This window comes from Stigmatopora nigra, chromosome 13 (genome assembly GCF_051989575.1).
Source record: "Stigmatopora nigra isolate UIUO_SnigA chromosome 13, RoL_Snig_1.1, whole genome shotgun sequence".
NCBI classification, from domain to species: domain Eukaryota; kingdom Metazoa; phylum Chordata; class Actinopteri; order Syngnathiformes; family Syngnathidae; genus Stigmatopora; species Stigmatopora nigra.
Genome location: NC_135520.1, coordinates 12,068,488 through 12,093,534, shown reverse-complemented (window position 1 = coordinate 12,093,534; position 25,047 = coordinate 12,068,488). Strand labels below are relative to the sequence as shown.

Genomic DNA, 25,047 nt, shown 5'->3' with positions numbered 1-25,047 from the left:
AGTAAGAAACGAGTTACCGCGAGTAAACATGCGTCGTACGGTATTTGTAATGTTTTTTGGGGGTTTGTACGGGGAATCATAATCTACAAGGGCAGTTGTCGACAGAGGTTGACAGGTATGCCCATTCAATATGTATCTAGCTACAAGGATTCCAAATTGATCCAAAAATTATATTTTTAAAGCTATATCTTTTCAATTACAATGATAATTTAGGGAAAGTGATTAAATTTGATACCATGTGAAAACAAAGCGATAAGATTTTTTTTTTAATCTTGATGTCAATCCACGAAGACAATTTAAAAAAATAAAAATTCTGATCAGGTAAGTGGTAATGTAGAGTATCATTAGACTGATTGCTACAAACCTGTTTCAGTAGAAAATCTAAAATACTAGTGGAATGATCTTGGAAACATGCAACAACAATAGGCAGATTTATATGTAAAAAAAATAATAATAAATGAAAAAAAAACATTTTAAATCATGTGTAACATGAGACAGGTATGGATTTTTGTTATGAAGTTGTTCAGTGATGACCGGTGCAGTCATGCTACATCTTCCTTGATTTTCTGATACAGAGCGCTGGCAATATATTAAATAAAGAAACAAAGTGAAAACTCGGATAATCAATTCCTTACCTCAAAAAGCCACTGCACAGCTTGAAAATTGATTTATATCTGGATTACTGGCAAATTTTGTATCGATTTTTATTTGTTTTTGCAATATATACACTTTTATCTCTTGCTTTCATGAACAAATACACTGAGACTGTCTAATCATTTTTGGTCAGAACTCTAATATACAGTAATGGAAATCCATTCATTCATTCATTTTCTGAACCGCTTTATCCTCACAAGACTCGTGGAGGTGTTGGAGCCTATCTCAGCTGACTTCGGGGCAGAGGCAGGGGCCAGCCGATGACAGAGCACACGGAGACGTACAACCATTCACACTCAAACTCATACCTATGCACAATTTAGAGTGTCCAATCAGCCTACCATGCATGTGTTTTGGAATGTGGGAGGAAACCGAAGTACCCAGAGAAAACCACCACCGACGGCTGAGTTTAACATCATGCCCCCAAAGTCAGCAAGGTTAGGCAAGCAATGAAGGAAGAAAGGTCCTCATCAGCACCGGGCCCCAATGGAGTCCCTTACAAGTTTTATAAAAACTACCCCAAGCTATTAGAGCTACTCTGGTACCTAATGAGAATTTCATCGAAGAAGCAGCTCATTCCATCGGAATGTCACAGGGCTACAAAGGTCATCATCTGAAGCAAACCCCAAAGAAATAGGTCAATTCAGAAGCATTGCCCTGTTGAATGCAGAGGGGAAGATCTTCTCGGGATTAGCCAGATGGATGACCACCTACCTTCAAGAGAATAGCCACATCGATACCAACTGCCAAAAAGCAGGAATCCCAGGCTTTCCAAGGTGCATTGAGCATTCTGCCATGATCTGGGACCAGATCCAGAAGGCCAAGCGGGAGAAGAGCGACCTGCACGCCATTCTGCTTGACCTCACCAATTCTTATGGGTCTATCCCACACCTGCTGATCAGTTACGCCTTGGATTTCATCCATATGCCTCTTTGCATCAAGAAACTGGTAGCACTGTAGTTCAGCGACCTGCTGATGTGCTTTGCCCTCCAGGAACTTACCACCAGGTAGCAGCATCTGAAAATGGGAATTGCAATTGGGTGCGCCCTATCTCCATTCTTCTTTATTGGCATCTTGCAGGTAATCCTCATTGGAGCAATACAAATGGTTGGAGGAATCAAATTACCATCTGGACAAGGGTTATCCCCATTGAGGAGCTACATGGACGGTGTCACTAGCCTCCTTCAGACAGCAGCATGCACATCTCAACTGCTGAAGAGGATGAACGAGTTGGGGCCAAGGGCCAGGATGAAGATCAAACCCTCCAAATCCCGTAGTCTGTCACTCAGAAGAGGGATCAGAAACGACGACACCACTTTTGTCAACAGGGGAGAAAGAATCTGCTGTCTGATAAACAGATGGAGAGGACCATCATGAAGCAACTCACTGATGGCAAGTCATGAATTGATTAGAACCAACCCCACCGGAAATTTTAAGGCCCGGTGCTATCAGTTCACACTCTACAGGAGGGTAAAGTGGCCCTTAAAAATGTGCAAGATCTCCTCATCCACCGTGACCAGGATGGATGGAAAAGCAAATGCATTCATCAGAAAGTGTCTACCACGGTGCCCTTCCAAATTGGGCCTATTTAGAAGGAATGCACTGCAACTGCCATTGCAGTCTATCAGTCTGGGCTTCAGGCAAGAGAAGTTTAAGCTGGTTCTTGAGCTAAGAGAGTCAACTGACCAGTCAGTAAGGAACGCCAACATCAAGGTTCCCACTGGCCGCACGTGGAACGCCCAGATATAGGTAATACATACTCCTCGTATTAGTGATTGCTCCGCCATTCGCACTGAGTGACGGGAAAAAAAACGGTGAAAAAAATGCAACGCTCCGCCCAGTGCTCGTAGGTATCTGTTATATACATGAAAGAGATCCGGCAAAAGACAGTGCGCTAAAATCATAAACAGCCTCTCATGTCTTGGCCACCTGGCTTTCTCATATCTCGAAATTTGTCTCGTATCTAAAAATAATTATTTGCTCGAAATTTTCATCGCATCTCGAAATGATCTTATGTTGTACCACTGTACACCAGTACAATTATCAAAAATGTTATATTTATTAAATATTACAGCTATAAGCATATTCAAAGACGTATTCATATCTAAATATAATGTGTATATATATATATATATATATATATATATATATATATATATATATATATATATATATATATATATATATATATATATATATATATATATATATATATATATATATATATATATATATATATATATATATATGTGAACGTGTACATTATTTAAAAACTACTCACAGTGAAAATAGTTCCTCTCTGCCCGATATAAATCCCACAAAACAGGTTAATCGGAGTTTTAGTCCAGTTCCTTTGTCTTTTCGTGGCCATAGGTCCATTGCCCTCGATATTCGAAATTACTCTACTCGCCTGAATAAGCGTGGGATGGAAACATTTCAGGTAACAAAACGAGCTAAAAAACACTCATTGTCTATTCTGAATGAACAGTTAAAACATAGGCTTTGTTCTTATTTTTTTAAAGCATGACTGTCGATGAAAGGTGGCTTTACCAGGAAGCCAGGCAGCAGCATTCCCACAAATGATGATGTTGATTCACAACCTTATTTAAACTTTGAATAAAAATGTCCGGGAATGTAACCGCTTCCAAAAACCTTGCTCGCCGCCAGCATGCACCGCTGGACAACCGGTCGAGATATTAAACTTCCACTTTGCTACTCCGTACCATCCAACCGTCAATTAGCCGCCCAAGGAGCTCTATTTTCGCACAATGACGTCACCCCACTGCCCAGACTTAAATGGGATCTCAACTTGCTGGCGGAACGTCTTACGAAAATGACGTTTGTAAATAACATGGAAAGACGTCCTCTCTTACAACTAAATTGGGTTAGTGTGGCCAGCAGGATTGTGTTTTGCCAATTCTTCCCGTCACAACAGAAAAATAACTTTCGAGGAGCACCTGGAAACTCGCTGGTGGAAATTCTTCATAAAATGACGTGGAAAAAGGCCCTACCTTACGACCAATCAGCCATGCGGTGCGTTTAGGCACATCATGTTGTCACAAATAAAAGTTGAGATTACACGCTTAGAGAAGGTGAAGGATCCGACAGCCGTTTCGGGCCACAAAAAAAAATATTCAACTTTCAAAAATGCAAGGTTTGGACAAACGCAGCTTGAGAATATTAACATAACCACACATAACATACACCCACACGTCCATAAATCGTGCTGTAAAATGATTGACAAACAAATGAGTTGATGTGTCTTGACCTTGGCGGCACAGGCTCCTCTGAACAGCTAAGATTGACTGACTGAACCGCTTGGGTTCGATCAAACCCATGTTAAAAATCACTGGTGTAGATATTAATAGGGCACCAATTTATGTTTTCGAAGAGACTTTTTTGCCGTATAATTGTTATTATTTCCTGATTTGTACTTCTGTTTTGCAAAAAAAAAATTCAAGGGGGAAAAAAATCCAAATTATGAAAAAACTTCTGGAACCAATTAATTTTGTAAGGAGAGGAACAACTGCATTTAGAAGCAAAATAAAAACGACCTAATAGCATCTTTGAGTGTCATCTTTTGAATAGCTGAAAATGGGTTCAACCTTCAAATACACCATTTTCATACATTGAAATTCTCCTGTTAATTACATTATCAAACTAAAGATGTGATCATTTACAGGTGGAAATGCAAAATTTCTTCTTTTAAAATGTGAAATTTATAACTTTAAAAAGTGACCTATTTTAACATTAAAGATGCAAACATGGGGTTAAAATGGGAAATTTCTTATATTAAAAGGTGAAATAGATCAATAGAAGCATGCGAAATTAATCAAGGGAAATGAAGTGAGCAACTGACCTCGGGCGGTCCCTGGAAGGAGTATGCATAGAGGACAGGTTGGATCATGATGAGCGCCTGTGTGAGTTCGTGGCGGTTGAACTGGTGACGGTAGTATGAGCTCTCGTCTGGACTGTTGTTAAACACTTGCAGGAAGGGTGAGCGCCTCAGGTGGAACATGAACTGAAACAAAATGTACATGGGCAATGGTGTTAAGAAAACGGTTGGTAGAGACACCGGTAGGCGCCGTAACATGGCTCACCTGAGGGTACAAGGAGAAGGTCTCAGAGAACCTAAAGGAGTTGGAATCATCTTTATGGTAATCACCAAACTTCTGACACTGTAGGAAAAATAGTCCACAAATAGCTTGGCTTCATTCTATCAGGGTATTTTATATTAAGTATCCAAACAAAAAATGTTCAGAAAAATGTTGAAATTCACCCTGAAACTCAAAAGCGGAAGACAGGAGACACTACTTAACTCAGGGCCGAAGAAAAAAAAATCTGCGGTAGTAGAATGGTCACGCAAAGGAAGAGTATGTCATTTAAAAATACAAACGCTGGGGAGAGGCCATTGGCCTTATCCCAAAATACAAAATAGGGCTTTGTGGGAAGGCAAGACGGCTTGACGCCAGGGTGGAGTGGAAGTGGGATTTCTTTTGTAAGATGCCGTCACTCTTATCTGAAAATAGAGCTCTCCGGGCAGACAAGACGACTGGACCACGTGGAGGAGCGGAGTGGAAGTTGGATGTCCCCCAAACTATAATTATAATCTATAACTATAATCTATATCTATAACTATAATCTATAACTACAACTATAATCTATAACTATAACCTATATCTATAACTACAACTATAATCTATAGCTATAATCTATAATCTATATCTATGAGTCAAATTTGCAAATCCAGTGTTGCTTTAAACACCATGTCGATAGGTGGTAAATAAATTACAATTTGCAGTGTTCCTCGGAGCCCATAAGATAGGAGTAGCGCTCGTAGCTAGCGAACTGAAAGTGGCGGACACACCCTTTTTCCCGGCTGTAACAGGCTTGCTAGCTTCGGAGTTGACCACCCTTTCTATATGATATCCATTTTTTTCTGGAAAAGTCTGTCTGGAAAATGGCTTTATGAGCAAATCTGCAACCAAATCCATTTGTTTTCCTCCGTTGGCCATTGTAAATATATACATACATATATGTATGTATACAAGACGTTTCGCCGACGGACGTCTGGCCGATGCACAGTTCGCCGAGTGGGCATTTGGCCGAAAGGATAGTTAGCCGACCGGATAGCCAGCCGACCGGAAGTTGGGCCGAAATGGGATTTGCGCGCTCGCCCCGCCATCGGTCGTGTGTGTACAAGTTTTTCAAGCTCGGCCCACGGGCCATATACGGCGTTACAGATAGCATTCCTTTAGGAATAAGAAGGGCATTCAGAACAGAAGAAATAGTAGAAAATAGTGGAAATCCTACTCCAGAAAACTTAGACCAGCATAGAAAACGTTGAGGTTCATCTTTTAATTAATATTCTCAGCCAATGATTTTGAATATATATTTCCGAAAATAATGGGGAATTATTTAAAATTAAACTAAAAGTAAAAGTGTTCCATGGGATTTTCACCAAGGCACTTAGAATTTCACGTAAGTCTTGTAGTGTTGTTTTTTCTCACGTAGCTCCAAGCAAATGGCCACAACTTTAAACGCAAGAATAAAATTTAAAAAAAAAATCTAGTATATACATTGGCAGCACGTACGTACTTGTATTTAGAAATATGGCCAGCGGAGGGCAGTACTATTGGACCGGTCTTTCCTCTAACATAGGGGTGGCCAACCAGTCAGAGACTGTTGGGTTTATTCTGTATTACTATTATAATAGTTGTATTAATTCATTTCTTTGTTAAATCATTCTCTTTCTATTTTCAAAGTGTTGCGAGGTCACGAGTATTGCCAAGTCATCTTTAACCTGGACGGCCTGTTCCAGGATGGTTATACAAACAATCCACCCAATCTGGGTCCTTGAGATTTGGTGGGCCCTTGGTGACGAGGCCAGGGCTATTCGGCCAATAACAAGAATGTTGTTATCGTTATGTAACCGTGCACTTCGGGTTTTTCTGTATGTAACCATTATATGATTATGATTATATTATATGATTCTTAGGTCAAGGAAGTTGTATAATTACTCTAATCTAAATGTTGTTAGGTCTAGTCTCCTGTTTTTGTTATTGGTAAAATACTTTGATTGTTATTGTAGTCCCAGATGTTGTTTTTACTCATACGTGATGGAATGATCAACAACTCTGTAACTTGTTTTGATTCATGACAATAAGAGTCGGACGAAAACGTCTATTCGGGGAGACGTTCGGAAGTTGTAAGGAGACACTTGCTGAAACTCTCCCCTTCGGAGGTATTACCTATTGTTATCCATTTCTATTTAATTAAATGTCAATAATTGAATAAGATGTCTGCCTGCAGTTATTGATAATTACGGACGAAGGTAATTATTAATGAACCTAACATTTTGGTCCTTCGAGCCATGGAGGTCAATATACCGGAGCGAGAACCCAGGCGCTGCTGTTCGACATCTGGTAAGTGACCGCATTTTTTACTGTGTTACCCCAAAGAGACACATCACACACATACCTTTGCTCAGCCAGATTTATTGTAAATGTCACACACCAGCATAGTAATGACATAAATTGACTCCTACAGTACTAACAGCACAGGCCAGTCATTATCAACAATGAACATTGTGTGCACTGTCTCACACAGACAAACTCTCAGTTCAACCAAGTCCACAAACAAAAATATAATAATTTACAATAGTGTTTTTCTTTTACTATGCATGTAACTTAGTGGGACTTCTGGCATAAAATCAGAGCCTATTTTTGCGCAACATTCCCTCCTTGTGAGCTGTCATTTATTATGAATGGCTTTTAACTAGCGCGCCCACCACGTGGTGTACGCCTCGCTCTCCTATTGGCTGCTCCCGGCTGAGCACTCTCGCCATTGGTCTGCCTCGCAGGGGGTGTGGCTTTTTCAGCCGACGCTGGATCTTTGGGATACTTTTTGTGTGCGCGACGCCGTTCATTGTCGCTTCTGGTTCACAGGAGCTCTCCCACTGTTAAAAACGTTTACTCAAATGACCTTGCTCCTACTGGGAAACTTTGAGGTATTTTCATCCCAAGCACATGCGCATTGGACGAAAATACCGTATTGAACTCAAGCGAAGCGCACACGCAAATAAAAATAAAACACAAATACAAACTTTGATATGGACGTAAGAGCCGCATGAAACCGGGCAAAGAGCCGCATGCGGCTCGGGAGCCGCGGGTTGGCCACCCCTGCTCTAACATATCCTAAATTTCATCCAACATATATTAATATTGTAATTTCTTGTAAACTGTGTGTGTGTGAAAAAATTAAAGTGTTTAATTTAATATTTTATTAAACAAATAAAGGCAACTCAAAATCTCAGGCTATTGTGTTGTGTGTACAGACGCTCCACTACTTACGAACAAATTAGGTTCCGAGCGCTTGTTCATAAGTTGAAAGTGTTCATAAGTTGAAATTGGTCAAATTGAAGTTGATTCAGTGCTATATTTTGCATTATAATTTATGTTTAAGGCCTATATTTTGAAGGTTTATATAAGTGCATTTGTATGTTTAAGGCTTGTATAAGTAACCAGCATTGGTTTGTACTGAAAAAAACATTTAATAAAATGAAGAGAATACATACAGTACTGTAGATATACATTACAGGGATGGAGAAATAGATTTACGAGAAACTGGCCGAAAGAAGCTATCTAATGATGATTGCAGTTTTCTTCCTTTTTTCCATCATAAATGCGGTAGCACTGAATGGCATCATTCAATTGATTTGCAACCTTTGTTCAACGTTAAATATTTGGGTCCTGCTGCTCGATCTTTCTGTTTAAATGGTACTGACGGTGGAACGATTCAAGTTGTATTCCCGTGCAACGCTCACCACTTTCTCACGTGCATCAAGCTTCTTCATTAGTGCCACTTTCGTTTCAAATGAAATGGTTTTCCTCTTCCTTGCACCTCGTTCGCTAGAAGCCTTTCGCTTTTCACCAACCATATTGAATAATGGATACACGAGGTATTTAATGATAGAAATGAAAAAGGTTCTTTGCGTACTGGAGATACGTCACGCACTTCTGCACTGCAACGAACTGGGCAGAGGAAGATGGATGCTGGGTGAGTTCTCACAGCGCCTGGCGTCTGTATTAGCGGTGGAAAGAAGCACTACTCTGGAAAAAAGCGCGCAATACAAAATCGAACTTACAAACATTTTTCAGACTAAACGCAATTTGCAGACGTGTTCGTATGTACCGTTTGTTCGCATAAATATATATAATATTTATAAATAAATAAATGAATGAAAACATTCTTTATATTTATAAACATTCTTCACACCTTCATTTCACTCTGATTTTGGTTGTCTACAAAATTGAGCCCTTTGTATGCTGAAATGTTTATTTCCATTAAACAACTTGGCATCCTTTTGCTCTAAAGCAGTGGTCTCAAACCGGTCCTCAAAGGGCCGCAGTGGGTGCATGTTTTCATTCCAACTCAACAAGGATACCTTTTGCAAGTGAAATCAGTTAATTAGAGTCAGGTGCTACTTATTTTAAAGACACCTGATTGGTTAAAATGTCGGCACTGGATCGGTTGGAACAAAAACCAGGACCCACTGCCGGTTTGAGACCACTGCTCTAAAGAGATTGCCCTCTTGTAATTTGTATAGACATCCAACTTCATATTGAGACCTGATGTATCTAATGCGTTTCTTCCATTAATTTTTGTGAGCAGTATATATACACCCATCTCTCCAACCATCCATCTCTTTTTTTTCATGCTAGGATGAATAAATAACAGTTGAGTGGTAGAAAAATACCATAGGACGTAAGCAACAGAAGAAAATAGTCCAACAAAAGACAAAAGTATGCAAAATTTACCAATCTGATGAGCTGCCGGTCCAACCAGCGGAGAACATCTGGCCCCTCCTCCATGTCGGCGCGGTACACTGCCAGACGTGCCATTAAAATGGCCGCCGCTTCTTGATCAAAGGATGCGGCAATACTTTGAATTTGAGTCTGCGCATCCGCCCAGCTACAAACAAAGGTTACCAAATAGTTGTTTTTTGCCTTTCCATTTCAGTTCTTGAGTATCAGTGTCAGATTAGGTTTGGTAGTAAAAATTCTAGTTTTTCACATTTGGTTATGGGCGGCCCTTGGCTGAGTGGTTAACGTGTCGGCCAAACAGTGGGGGTCCAAATCCAAGTCGGTCCACCTGTGTGGAGTTTGTATGTTCTTCCCGGGCCTGTCTGGTGTTTACCCTGGGTACTCCGGTTCCCTCCCACACTCCAAAAACATGCATGATAGGCTCTTTGGACACTCAAGAATGCCGCTAGGTATAAGCGTGTAAGCAGGAATGGTTTTCCCTTTCCCCGTGCACTGCGATCGGCTAGCCACCAATTCAGTGTGTACTGCGCCTCATGCCCGAAGTGAGCAGGGGTGGGCTCCGCCACGCCCCGCAACCCTTGTGAAGAAAAGTGGTTCAGAAAATAAATGTGAGCAAATTTATGCATGCAAAAAATAGGAAAAAAGAGAAGAAAATTATTCATTAAAGTAGTAAAATAAGGAATGCAAAGAAATTTTCCATAGGGGTGGACTTACGGATGGCAGTTCAATAAACAGTACGTAAACACACAGTTTGTTAATGTTGTGTAAATTCTTAATGTTGTGTTTATTAGATGTGATTTTGTGTTTGTGTGCTCTATCTGCTGCCTACCATTAGGTTCCCGTTGTTAACCTGCGTTTTAACACATTAACACATTAATAAATAATTTTCTCTTTTGTGTGTTTCTCACATCTTTCATTCAAAATTGGTACACTGACCAATTTCAAAGGGTTTGGTTGGTAGTTGTGTAAGGACAGGAACGAATTAGAGAATTTACATGTAAAGAACGTGCTGCTTTACTACGAAATTTCCAACAAACGAAAAAACTTCTGGAAACAATTTACTTTGTGAGTAGAGGTACGACTGTACTCAGGTACGACATATAGACCAAAAAATGTGTTACATGGATTTTAGTAAAATGCTTTTAAAGATTTTTTTTAAACACCAGCAGGAACCCTGAATTATTAAAAAGTGGATTAGTGTCTGTCATCTTTTACTTAATTTTATGAACTTGCAAGCACTGTTGTTCAAGCTTTTGTCAAAGCTGGCATCAAGTTCCCAGAATACACAACTTTGACTGACAGTAAGATGCAGCATAGCATGTTGAACGCTGAACTCTTTATATCAGATACAATATACATATTAAATGAGGAGTTTGACGGCTTTATAGATGTTTAACTGCTTTAACTTCAATTAACGTGAGTGTACATTTTACCTCAATAAAGCACTATCAAACTTAGTATTGCTCATGCTGCCTTTAAAAAAACAGTATTGTTTTCTTCTTTTTATCATAATTCAATTTTTTTGTTGTATTTACTTTATTTCCTTTAACAAAAATCTCTTTTTGATTTTAGGTTTCTTCATTGGTCAGTTTTAGTTTTTCAGCCAATGATTGAACCTTTTGACACGTATAGGTGTAAATATCCAACACTTTTCAAGACTACTTTCTGTATGTGTGCGTCTTACTTTCTTGCAATGGTGGTTACTCGTATACGTCTCTGTCCCGATGCGTGCTGGTACTGCGTGACGAACTGCAGCGTTCCACGGCCACCTTGAGGGATAGGAGCGTTGTGCTGGGCACAAACACGAACCGGGACAATAAACGGATAGCAAATGTCGTAAATTGTTGGTGGAGCATACCTGATTGACAACCTCAAAGTAGAGCGCCAGGGTGGTGCTAGGGTCCAAACCGCATATCTTCCACTGACACGTTCCACCGCTGCCTATCTCCTGGAACAATATAAGACCAACCATTGTAAACCAATTTTTTTCAGAGCAAGAGGTTGGGAACCTTTTAGACCGAGAGAGGCATGATAATTAATATTTTTAGATGTAATTCCTTGAGTTATAATCAGGATTTAAAAGATACTAAAAATACAGCAATACCTTAACATACGAGTGCCCGACATACGAGCAATTTTAGATACGAGCAAAATTCCAAGAAAATATTTAAGCTTGATAAACTAAACAAATTTGAGACAGCCAGTTGGCCAGGCCGCGAAAGGTTGCTTTATGAGCAAAAATCTCCCTACGAGCACTGGGCGGAGCATTGCGTTTTTTCCGTGTTTTTTTTGCATTAGTCAGTGCAGAATTAGGGGAAACAAAATCGAGCCAAAGCAATCCGCTGCAATGGAGGGTAGTGCAAAATAAAAACCTATGATGACAATCGATTTTAAGCAAGAAATAATCAAATGTACGCGTGACTAAGCTCGCAGTCAAATACATTATGCCCTTTGCTTTGGTTATTGCACAAGATGGTTAGAATTTAGGGTAAAGTAAGATTTTTTCCAAGCGTATTTGTGTATAGGAAACGAAATTCCATAAGTTTAAAGTTTATGTTACGTTATGAGTTCATCAGTCAGTCTCTCTCTCGCTCTCTCTCTCTCCCATCCTTGAACTACCATTTGTATAAAATAATGCCTCACAGGATTATTAAAAATCATAACCAGTAGTTACTCTGTTAGTAGATTGTGAATTACAACAATTTTTTTTTCTTCTCCATTGTTCCTGTTTTTTGTTTTTTTTCAGATGGTGGGAACGAAATATTTTGTATTTGATTCATTTCTATGGGAAACGTTCATTTCAGATACGGGTAAATTGACATACGAGCTCAGTATCCAAGTAACCAAGTATCTAAATTGTTTTAATAACATTGTTACACTTTTGCTAATCAAGGAGTATGCATGCACAAGTGAGTCTAAGAAAAATATCTGATTAAAAAAGCACTAGAGGTGGCAGAGACACACCTCATTACCAACAATGGTGACGAAAGCAGAGTTGCGGCAAGTCTTTATATGTTCAAGATGTCCGGATCGACGTAACGAGCAGCTGTGACAACTTCATTGTTAGACAAGGCTGTCGACACCCCATTAAAGAAGATCCCGATGAAGCTGATGGTTGTTAATAGAGTCAGATATACATGTTTAAAAAAGTGAATCCTTCAATTGGCACATTGCGATGCCAAGGTACTAATGAGACTATAATTTCAGGGTCACAGTGTTGTGCCAATGCGACGCTCCCATTGGTGGGGTGTATCAGCGCGTAAGTAGTGTCGGGCAACAGTGGTGTGGCAATGCGAGTCACGCTCCCATCGCTGGGTGTAGAGGAGCCACAGTGGTATAACAACACGATGCTCCTGGCACTACAGGTAGTGTTCGCGGCAGAGTTGAGTGGCAACATGACGCTCCCATTGGTGGGTCACTAGAGAGTGTCGGTGCCACAGTGAGGCTCCTATTGGTGTGTTCGGGAACTCAGCAAAATCAGTTAAGAGACAACAAATAAATATGGCCTACATTTTCAGAGACACAGGGTCCTTTTGCAGCAAGTGACACGCAGGGTCCGATGGCTCCAGACACCTTTACCTCTCTGGACGTCTGAAAGGAAAAAGGACCATCTATACAGTCATGGAGGAAAAGGAGTAGCAAAATCAAGCAAATAATGGTATAGTAAAATTAGATATTGCCAAAATAAATATTTTAATCAAAACTGACCCAAATGAAGGTAGGAAAAAAATATTCACAACTCAAAATAAATACACTGCACACAACAATTAAAGGAACATTTTTTTTGTTGGATCTGGCATGAAATTAAATAAACCTGTGTGATAGTTTTCTGTATGGTTAAACAGATGAGGGCATCGTTAATCACTTTAAACTGTGTCGGTGGATAACAACGGCATCAATTAGAAAACCCTCCAAACAGGACGTGTTTTAATTATGGAGGTCATTTCAAGTTTCTCCTTTTTGATCTTATTTGGCTGGTTTTCCACTCGTGCTATTTTGGCTTGAGTGATTATCACTACTGGCACTATGAGAAGATTCCATAACCCTACACAGGTTGCACAGAGTGTTCAACTTCTCCAGGATGGCACATCCACACATGCTGCAACAAGATGGTTTAATATGTCGCACAGCACAACCTCAAGAACATGCAGGACATTCCTGGAAACTGGTCGTTAATCTCAGAGAGCTTGACAGGGCCCTAGAAGTTTCCTAAACCCATGAATGATTTAAAAAAAATATTGGCAGGCGGCCCGGCGGCCTTAGCTCTGGGAGGTCTTTGGCGGATCTGTCGTAGGTCGATTTCACCAATTGGCGTTTCCACACCAACTTGTCAGTCACTCCGACCACCACATGTGGTTGCAGTAGGCTGTTTGCAACTGGTAGAGAGGATTTGAGCCTCCTTGACATTAGTCACTGGGCGGGGCTACTGCCTATCCCCTCTGTGGGCGTGTTGCACCAGTGGAGGATGGCCATCCATCCGTCTGTCCCATCTGCTTTCACCCGCTTACAGAGCGATTTGACTATCTTTACAGCCGCCTCGGCTTTGCCGTTTGATTTCGGATGGCGGGGCGACGACGTGTCATGGGTAAAACCCCAGCTTGAAGCAAACTTTCTGAATTGTTCATTGGCAAATTGGGGCCCATTGTTCATAATCACCTTGTCCGGTTGCCCATGGCGCGCAAATTGGGCTTTGCAGCGCCTGATCGGCGTGTTGGCGGATAGGTCAGGCATCTGGTCAATTTCCCAGAAATCTAAGTAGTGGTCTACAAGAATAAGAAAGTCTTTGCCCGCATATGCGTATGTGTTCAAGCTCAGAGTCTGCCATGGACGCGTGGGTATCTCATGTGACAACATGCACAGCCTTTGCATCTGTGGGAGTCAGCATTTCCAACACAGCTCGTGTTTTCTCTGGGTCGATCTTCAGTCCGTCTGACGACAATATGTGCCCGTGGAAGTGAACCGACTGAATTTTGAATTGCAGCTTTCGCTCCCTTAGTCTCAACTTCATGGCTCTCCACCGCTCCATGAGCGCACGCAGGTTGTTGTCATGGTCTTGTAGAGCGTCTGCCTCTGTGTCACCACACCGAACAACCAGGATGTCATCTGCTATTGGTTCAATGCCAGCTAGGCCCGCTAAGTTTGTGGTGTTTGTGTTGGTAGATCTCCTGTGCTACCGAAACACCGAATGGCAGTTTGAGCCACCTCATGCGGCCGCACGGCGTCCAAAACCTTGTCAAGCGACTGCTTTCCTCATCAAGTCTGCACTATAGGAAAGCGTCGCGGGCGTCAATGTAAATATTTTAGCCTTGGGTAGCTTGTACAGTAAATCTTCAAGCGTTAGCATGTGATAGTGAGACCTCAGCAGTGCTCGGTTTAAGGGTTTAGGGTCGATACACAGTCTTATCTTTTCCGGTTTTGCAACTGTTACCATATTACTTATCCATGCTGTAGGTTTGCTCACTGGTGCGACATTTCCTGCTCTGATGTGTCTGTCCAGATCATCCTTGACCCTCTCCCTAATGCTACAGGAACATTCCGAGGTGCGCACTGTACTGGGGATACATTTGGATCGAGCTCAAAGTGTATTTCACCTGGAACTGATTCCAAAGGGTCATTGAAGACGTCAGTATACTTGTATAGCAGCTGCTCTTTCGTGAGGGGAATGCCTTCTCCTCCCTCTACTTTGTTCAACTCCTCGTGTATTGTGAATGTCAATAGCCCAAGGCGCGCTCATGTGGCTCCAGAGAGGATGGGCTCTTGGTGCGTTTCCACCACCTCAAAGACCAGCTCATGCTTTTCTCTTTTGATGACGCATTCTGTGTGGAATCTCCCTTGTGATAGCATAGTTTCACCTGAGTAAAGTCTCAGCCTAGTTGAGCTTGGATGTAGGGCTGTACCTGGGGACAACTTCTCTTTGGTCCTACTGCTCATGACGTTGCAAGTGGCAGGTGCACAAACCATTTCTTGCCTTTTGAATTCAATGTACTGATGCATTCTGTGTCCATGAGCGTATTATCCATATATCCGTCTTCATCTCCGTTTTAATCTCTGCTCTCTTGCTCTACAGCTTCCAGCACATTTACTTTCTTGGTCCTGTTAACCGCCTGGGATACCTTGGCAAAATGATTTGCAATGCCACATGCCTTACCATAGGCTGGGCATTGTTCCTTGCCACGCTTGTGGCTTTTTCCGCAGTATTTGCAAGCCAACTGCTTTCTTCTCTTGTCCAGCATTCTATATCTCCCAGTCTGTCTCTCTGCTGCATACACACTGTCCACGTGTACTTGCGGGCTCTCCATGCTTGTTATGCGTTTCCCAGTCAGCTCAGTAAGCTGACATATTTCCACTGCCGTTGACAACTTGAGGTCTTGCTCACGCAGCAAGCGCCTTCGAGTGTCCACACTTTCAACTCCGAGCACGAGCCTGTCACAAATCATCTCAACCTTTAACTCACAGTACTCGCACAATGTAGCTCTTTCCTTTAGCCTTGTTAAAAAACTGCTTATTGGCTCATCACTCTCTTGTTTGCGGCAATAGAACATATATCTCTCATAAGTCACGTTTCTTGCATGTTTAAAATACTTGTAAAGTATTTTTCCTATTTTTGGTATGATTAGTTAATTTGTGAAATTGCAGGAAGGGAAAAAACAAATATACTTATTGACCTTAACAAGGAAGCAGTGATCAAAATAGAATATCAGCTTGCATATTTAATTTTGACTGAAGGATTTAAAATTTTTACAAACTATAGTTCTAAAATAAGTAAGATTGTTGTGATTTTTGTTCATTGGGATTTTAAGCCCAACCACATAGCGGTAAGCAAATGTTAAGCAAATGTTAAGCACACGCTGAAGGCAACGACAGAATACAGCAGCTAAAGCTGCAGGAGAAAACACTTACCAAACAGCATACACAACAACAAAAACGGAGTCGATCTAGAAACTGCTAATTGATTTGAAAACATTGCACCACAGAAAGAAAAGATGCATGGATACATGAAGAAGCAGAACAATCTACAGACGGCCTATTTCCAGCTAAAGGCCTACCGTGCCTACCAAAGAATTTATTCCAAAATTGAGCCATGGAAGAAGCCATGTCTCAACAGGGGGGAGGATGGACATGGCAGAGCATGTGTTCCATGTCCTGGAAGTCTAAATGCCATGTCCCAGAGATCTAAATACCTACCTAAAATTGTTGTAGGAGCTGTTTAATTTGTTACAGACAATGTGCGAGATAACCTCAGGCACAAACAAGTGCAACAGGGAGACAAAGTTGGAACCTTCGCGAGGTGTCTCCTGAGCGGCCGCCCGTCGCCGCCTTCGAATCCAACAGATACCACCAACGGCTACCCCCCGGAAGAACTAATCCGTGTTCTAGTGCCAGCTCTAGCGCAGCTGAGGGTAACCCCTAGACGCCTGGGTGGCCTAACAACAACAACAACAACAACAAGTGCAACGTCCAAAAGAGCGTGGGACTTGAGGAGCGAATAAATGGTACGATAAAACCAAGAAACCGATAAACTTGTCCAAAGAACATGTAAGCTGCCGTGATCCTTGTGTCTACACTCCAGGAGGTGGTGAAGTCTGGTGACCAGACCCGATTTGAGTCATAAAAAGGAAGTCCTGGTCCTCGCCATGTTGGGAAGGCCCGTTCGTGGTTCAACTCACCACCCCCACCGCAGTAATAGATTGCTGAGAGGTCGACGTAGAGTCAAAGTAGTTCGAGACATCGGTGACTCTGGACGGTTCCAAAACCCTTGTCCGTGAAAAAATCATCTGACGTCTGCTCACCTGCCACGAGCACCGCCCACCTAACCTTGACCTCTCATAGTTTTTACACCATCACACAGAAGCCAAAATGAAAGCCGCTCCCACCCTCATCACTGTGACTGTACTATCAGTGGCAGCCTGGGTGTGGCTGAATGCCCCGCCCCCAGAGATTCGAGTCGAAAAATGAGACTATGCCGTGCTGCTGTCACAGAGGAAAGTGAAGTGGTATCAAAGACCCAATTTGAAGAAAATATGTGGTATAATTTCCTGGTATTCCACAAAAAACTAACTGGTGTGAATGAAAGTTGTTGTGTGTAGCCGTATACCCATTGCCACAGGTATCCTGACATCCTGAATTCACTGTCTAGGTATCACATTTAAATCTGCAGTGATGCAAATGGTGATAAGATATATAAGATCAAAGTCAGTGCAATTCAAACCATGTGATTCAATTTGGGGCAGTGCCTTGTGACCATAAGTTGTGGTCCACCCCCCCAGAAAATCATTCTGTCACTAATTTCCCAACTCGGACATTGAATTGTTACACGAGTGTTCATTAACCAAACTGTCAAAGCCCTGCAAGGTATAGCAGATGAATTAAGAGCCCTTAGATAAATGGAGTTGCAAGACCGGATGGTCCTAGATTTGATAACAGCCGAGGATGGAGGTGTGTGTGCCATAGTTGGAGAACATTGCTACTTCCCTAACTTCAATTTCAGTTCCATTCTCAGACCAAGAGTTTCTCGCCAATTTCTGAGAATGGTTCTAATGTTGTAAATCTACGAATGATCTAATACTGAGAAGGCTTAATTGTTTGTCTGATGTCCTTTTAAATCCACTACAGGAGGGAATGTAAAGTTGCGTAAAACATTAACAAGTGCATTTCAAAGGACATACATATTTCCTATTGGCTCTATGACAAATCCGCAGCCAAACAGTGACACTTAGTGACACCTATGTTGGTGGTGACACTGATGATTGTAATATTGATTGAAGGTCCTTATGACATTTAACTGTGACACGGATTGAAAGATTATATGCAAGGATTCGTGACATCCAAATTCCCTATAACAAAGAACAACCTGTCAATAATCATAATGATGTCTTTAACATGTCTCAGTGACTGTTGTACCTTTTTTATGACATCAGTGCTGAAACTTAATAAAAAGCGCGACTTGAGACTTGGAAGAAGAGAAGGTCCGCAGAGCCGAGCGCGTGTCCATAATGGACTCGCGCCTCCAACCTTCCCCAGCCGCGCGGTTGCTTTAAAATATAACACAGTCTCATGCCTCGTTTTTCCTTTGTGCACGGTTGGTAAGTATGGGGATCTGTAACTTCAGACCCAACAATACTCCCCCAACGCATTCAAGATGGCAGTTGGGTCTTTCCTTTGGTCATCCGTCCATACCACGTTATGCATATATACGTGGAGGCACTCGTTACCCATTAGCCGTCTCAGGGCTGCAGCTTGCACCTTCTCAGATTTCTTGTATAGACCCGTGGCTAGCACAAAGTCCTCAAATCCACTAGTCACTATACATTACTGTAATCTGTAACACAATTGTCCATCGACAAAGCTGAGTTTAATACGTTCGTCCAGGCAGCCACAATCCATTTGCAAATAGTAGCTAGCTGGTAGCTAGCGTAACTAGGCCGGCGGTGCCTGCCACCCTTGGTAAAGCTATGTTGATGTCGTAACTTTTCTAATGCTGCTTTCCATGGATTATGGATAACTTTATTCATCCCGTATTAGGGAAATTTCTTTGTGGCAGTAGTAAGAGGGTGATTAGACAGAAACAGCAAAGCAAAAGCACAAAGTACAAAGCAAATCGAAGTAAATGGAATCATCAAATCATTAAGACATAAAAGCAGCATGCTTCGTCATGCTGTGTTGCTGTCGATGTATACAGGTCACAATCCATTCGCAAATGGTAGCTAGCTGGTAGCTAGCGTAACTTTTCGAATGGTGCTTTCCATGCTTCGTCAAGCTGTATTGATGTCGATGTATACAGGCCACAATCCATTGGGTGTATTGACAAAAGAACTACTACTGCTACTATCCCAGCAGTCACTGCGCAGTACTTCGTCTACGGGAAAATAGTAGAGTCGATGTACCCTATCGATTGATTAATTTAATTTTATCGTAATAACAATTTTAGTATTGGTCCATATATAAAGCGCACTGAATTATAAGGCGCCCTGTCTATTTTGGAGAAAATTTAAGACTTTTCTGTGCGCCTTATAGTCGTGAAAATACGGTACATAAATATTGCCATATTTAATAACACATGAAACATTTATAAAATTAAATTATGTATGAGGATTTCATTTAGTCATTCCTGGTCCTGCACATAAAAATGCATAAAGAAGAGCAATTATCTAGGAATGTGTGCTTTGAGATTCTGGACATCGTACCTTGACTTCCACCGTGGCGGCAAAAGCCATCTTGAAGGAGCCTTGAACATCCTTGGAGAAGACTCTCTGGAAGGTTTGCTTGAATAACGATGTGTTGAACGAGTCCGCCATCACCATGTAACCCCTGCGTCGATACCACTTTTCAAAGTAAGACAATTGTCTTTCATAGATTTTTATAATAGAGCTTACCCAGTGTTGTTGGCACAGCACTTCATCTCGAGAAGTCCAGTCTGATCTAGCGAACAAGCATAGATATCCATCACGTGACCGCTGGCTGACGCACGGCTGGCCAATGACTCGTAATGCTGAAGACAAATATAAATAGCTCAGCTGTGCTGTGACGGAGAACGAGCCGACGGCTGCACAGGCACTTTTACCTTAGAAGCTTTTTTCATGAACTTGGCGTTGTCTTTTTCAATATCATGCCAAGACCGGATAGGTACCTTCAACTCGTCCCCCACCACCATACCGGGACCCTGTGTGGCCGGACCTCCAATGAAGGTCATGATGCGTGCACCCGTGTTGGGGAAAGTGCACTGTTACGTCCAGAACAAAAAAACAAACAAAAAACATCAATAGCAGTACAAATGGGTATAAGCTAAAAGGATGCACTTTAACCTACCGTATTTACTCGCATATAAGCCTCACCGTGAAAATTGCCTAGAATTTTTAGAATTTTACAAATTCTAAATATAAGCCACCCCCCGATTCCTAATTTTTACCTCCATATTCATGGTTTAATAGAGAGTACAGATGTGCTACCTTGAAGGGAAAATCATAAGAGAAATCATCACAAGTGACATTTCTGAGATACTGTATGAATCAAAAGCACATTAGCACAGGAATTTAATTTCCCTGTATTTGTTGATGCAAAATATCAAATTATTCAATTTTAAAAAAGAAATAAGTCTAGCTTGATGAGAACCTGATGCTTTCTAATTACATAAATTATAATTTTCTTATCAGGAGTTTAAGATGTTGTGGCAGCCATCGTGCTTCTGATGTAAAAATATCTAAATTTTTTCGATGGTTCATATTACTCCAATAGTTGTCACTTTCGAACAAGAAATACAACAACAAAAATTAGCGTTGCGATTTACTTTGTTAGCGCTGGAACACCTTATCTACACAGATACTCCGGTCAGAACGTGAGACGAAAGCACTCAGATGATTCTTCAGCTTCTTTTATATCAATTCCAAGGAATTTACAATGTAGAGCATTATTCTTTGACAAAGCATTAAAGTCAGCCAGCCTTATAGTGCCGCTTTGGAGCAAGGGCTCCCTTCTTGCACGGCAGCCTCTCAGTCCATGGAGATGCAATGTGTTCCAGCAGCTTCTAATTGTTGGCAGATGTACTTTTTGGTAATTCTCAGTTGAATCTTCACCCTCCTGATCAATTTTCTCCCACCAGCAGATGATAGCTTGCGTTTTCTTCTTGATAGTGGCAGTGACAAAACAGTGCCATGCACTTTATACTTGCAAACTATTGTTTGCACTGTTGCTCTTGGGACCTTCAGCTGCTTTGAAATGCCTCCAAGTGCCTTTCCTGACTTGTTCAAGTCAATCCATGTGTATCTAAACGTTTGACCACAAGGTGTATGTGTGTGTATACAGACGCTCCCCTACTTAAGAACATTCAACTTGCGAACAACGGTACATACGAACATGTCTGCGAATTGCGTTTATGTCGAAAAATGTTCGTAAGTTCGATTTTGTATTGCACGCCTTTTTCCGAGTGGTGCTTCTTTCCGCCGCTAATACTGACGCCTGGCGCTGTAAGAGCTCAGCTCACCCAGCATCCACCTTCCTCTGCCCAGTTCGTTGCAGTGCGCAAGTGTGTGACGTATCTCCAGCGCGTAAAGAACCTTTTTCATTTCTATCATTTAATATCTCGTGCATCCATTATTCAATATGGTTGGTGAAAAGTGAAAGGCTTCTAGTGAGGGAGGTGCAAGGAAAAGGCAAGCAGTTTCATTTGAAACAAAAGTGGCAATAATAAAGAAGCTTGATGCGTGTGAGAAAGAGGTGAGCGTTGCACGGGAATACAACCCTCACCTTAAAACGTCAGAACCATATTTTGTAGTGGATAAATAGATTGTTCAGATTTTGATAGATATATCTGCGGAAAAGGTTTATTGAAGTCACGCCTTGAAACAGCAAACAAAACTTCTGGACCTTTGAAATGCTTTTATTTTGGTTACAAATACAGTGCTTATGAAATAAACTATTGTCTTGAAAAAAATACTTGACTCATTGTGTTTTTGTGTTTTGTATTGCATCTGGTGAACTGCATATATTACATCACATTGTCCAGGGAAATCACATTATTCCCCTTTTAAACCAGACAAAGTGGCACGGGTAAGAAGCAGATTAATCCATGTTCAATTTGACAGTAGGTGATGTTTTCCCTCAGCAACAATCACACAGCATAAATACCGTATATTCACACATATACGGCGTATTTGTCGCCCAAAAAATTATGACTGAATCAAGGATATGGCTAATATGCACACAAATTAGACTTGACATGCACGAAACTGCAATGTGACAAAGACGAAACGTCATAGTACAAGACAATGCGTCTGATAGTCATTTATTTCAAAATAGAGAAAAAATAAACAGATTATGTCCATGAATGAAATTTGAGGAAAAAAAATAAACCGTGAAAAAACTCACTTATGCCTGCCATTGCTTGCTCAGGGCGCCACCATCTTACCATAGTTAAATGTGCTCTGAATGGTCAGAAGTAAGTAGCCTTGATACATTTGTTAGTAACTTTTACCATGTCAGCACATCCCAATAGTTGTTAAGGTTGATCGAAAGTCCTGGGGTCGATCATTAAAATATTAGCCTTGATGTAATGTGTACCTCATGCCATTATTGCACCCTGAGACTTGGTGAAAATCAGACCACTAAAGACACACTTCCTGGTTGAGGCGACGTGGATTCCCCCACACATGGGCTCAGCACCTGTGAGAGGGGCCAAAGAGGTCGGATGCGCCGACAGTTGGGTGGCAGCCAAAGGAGGATTTGTTAGATTTCTGCACTCGTCCTAGATTGACAATCATGAACACGATGTTCATGCATGGAGATGTCCATATGTGCACTTAGCACCAGGACACCCTAGGCTGCAGTTTGATGATTGACTTTGTGGTCGTGTCATCTGAGCTGCGGCTGGATGTCTTTGACACTCGGGTAAAAAGAGGGGCGGAGCTATTAACCAATCACCACCTGGTGGTGAGATGGCTCCGATGGTGGGGGCAGACCCTGACGTTTTGTGAGGGTTTACTGGGAACGCCTGTCGAAGTCCTCTGTTAGTAGTAGTTTCAATTCCCACCGCCAACAGAGCTTATCTCATGTCCAGGAAAAGGCGGGGGACGTTGAGTCCGAATGGACCATGTTGCACGCTGCTATTGCTGAGGTGACAGACACAAGGTGGTCAGTGCATGTTGAGGCAGCAACCCCAGAACCCGCTGGTGGACACCGGCGGTAAGGGATGCTGTCAGGCTGAAAAAGGATTACTATCGGGCCCTTTTGGCCCATGGGACTCCGGAAGCAGCTGACAGGTACTGTGTGGCCAAACGACACGCGGCTTTGTTTGTCTCTGAGGCAAAAACCTGGGCATGGGAAGAGTTTGGTGAGGCCATGGAGAACGACTTCCAGGTGGCTTCAAAGAAATTTGGGTCCACCATCCGATGTCTCAGAAGGGGGAAGCATTGCACCATCAACACAGAGTATAGTTGACCTCGACTCGGGATAAAGACCTTCTCAATTCCACAGATGCAAAGAGTCACATTCATTTTGGTCGGGAGCCGCGTGTTGGCCGCCCCTGCTCTATTACTTACATTTTAGTTACTACCCCAAGGCCCAAGGCATTGTGCAAATAGTCAATAGACAAATTCATTTGAATTTGCAATTAATTACATCTCTTTAGCTTACTTGAACTAACCTCCAGCAAGCCAACAGCAATGGACATGGCCACACCCAGAGAGCGCAGGGGCCTCTTGCCCTGGACCACAGACCAGGAGTCACGTTGCAGTTCCCCCAACAGATCAGTCAGGTTCATGTCCACTTTCTGGACAGGCTGCAGGAACCTGCAAGGAAACCGGCAAAGTTTAGGATGGGAACATATTCCCTGCACAGTGACAGTGGTCCGGTACCTGTTGCACTGCGGTTGTTGTGGAGCTTGAGGTCCTCGTCCCTGTGAGGCCACCGGTTTGGACAGGCCCAGCATCTCCTGCATGGCCCAAATGATTTGTCAATACTAAATAAGGGGATGTCACACAAACCCTTCATTTGATATTTGAATTATCATCCATTATATTTTCAATGTGTCTACCAATTAGCGTGATTTTTTTTACAGGAACTATTTCCTCTTATATAAATATGTACTTTACACTGAGTTTGAAATGTGCATCGGAACTAAATGCTTTGCATAGAGAAAATTTGAATTTTTATTATCATTGAAATATTCAAGTGTATGTCTCAGGTTTATGTGCTTTTAGTGTTTTGTATTGATTTGGTCTTGACTTTTTCCCTGTTTAATCAGTCAAGCCGCCCCCCGCATGTGTGTTAGCCTTTCTATTGCCTTGTGTGTCACCCACCTGTTCGCAATGCCTCGTTAACCTATGTCTGTATATTTATAAATCTTTGTTGTGTCTTTGTCAGTGTGCGTCAAACGTATGTTTTATTCTCTGGCTTTTGGTTCGCTTTTGTATTTTTGGATTGCTGTTTTGTTTGCACTTTGTCTTATTATTAATGTGTCTGCATTCCCCCACCCCTTCTTGGTAATGTCACAATGAAATTTCCCGAATACGGGATGAATAAAGTAGTCCAATCCAATCCAAAACGCTTTCAGTACACAACTGTTCTTGGCCTTCCTGATTCCCTGTGATGGGGTCCATTCGCTGTTTTTACGGCTGCATGCCCACAAGTCGTGACAGCAGGAAGGCATCCACTTATAAACCCAGTGGGAAAACGCCCGTGCTCGCCGATGTCCATCTGCCTCCCTTTAGCTCCCTCCGTCAGGTGAGTGCCGAGCTGCTTCTGGTCCCTTGGGTGGCAAGAACAGCAACACTTGGACTCCCTTCCTTAGGGAAGAACTGCATCATTTCAGCTCCTTTTGGTGGCAAGCGCCGTGCAGCTGCTGGTTCATGTGGTGGCGAGGTTTGCGTCTATTTTGGTCCCTGGTGAACTTTCCCTGCCCTACTGCTTTGGGGTTTTATCTGATTTTGCTTTTGGGCCGTCTGGGATTTGTCTTTTGGTTGGGCGGTACTGTTAGGTTTATGTGCTTTTGATGTTTTGTATGGATTTAGTCTTTTTCCCTGTTTAACTTGTCTGGATTGTCCAATACTTTCACCTGTTTGTCATCCCAACCTCTGTT

The 25,047-nt window shown here is 41.9% G+C and overlaps 1 protein-coding gene across 3 annotated transcripts in view; it reads right to left on the bottom strand.

Moving 5' to 3' along the window:
* Positions 1–25,047, bottom strand: part of sec23a (Sec23 homolog A, coat complex II component) — a 38,193-nt gene that overhangs the window by 1,661 nt on the left and 11,485 nt on the right. The window contains exons 6-16 of one of the 3 annotated variants that reach the window (XM_077730779.1): positions 23,825–23,901; positions 23,614–23,758; positions 20,041–20,199; positions 19,853–19,968; positions 19,664–19,787; positions 12,990–13,070; positions 11,338–11,427; positions 11,164–11,270; positions 9,474–9,627; positions 4,755–4,832; positions 4,514–4,675 (exon numbers count right to left, since the gene is read on the bottom strand). In XM_077730779.1, coding sequence (XP_077586905.1) covers positions 4,514–4,675; positions 4,755–4,832; positions 9,474–9,627; positions 11,164–11,270; positions 11,338–11,427; positions 12,990–13,070; positions 19,664–19,787; positions 19,853–19,968; positions 20,041–20,199; positions 23,614–23,758; positions 23,825–23,901 — 1,293 coding nt within the window. Of the gene's footprint in view, positions 1–4,513; positions 4,676–4,754; positions 4,833–7,133; positions 7,613–9,473; positions 9,628–11,163; positions 11,271–11,337; positions 11,428–12,989; positions 13,071–19,663; positions 19,788–19,852; positions 19,969–20,040; positions 20,200–23,613; positions 23,902–25,047 lie in introns of those variants that run through there. The other 2 variants (XM_077730778.1, XM_077730780.1) reach the window with 2 other exon arrangements.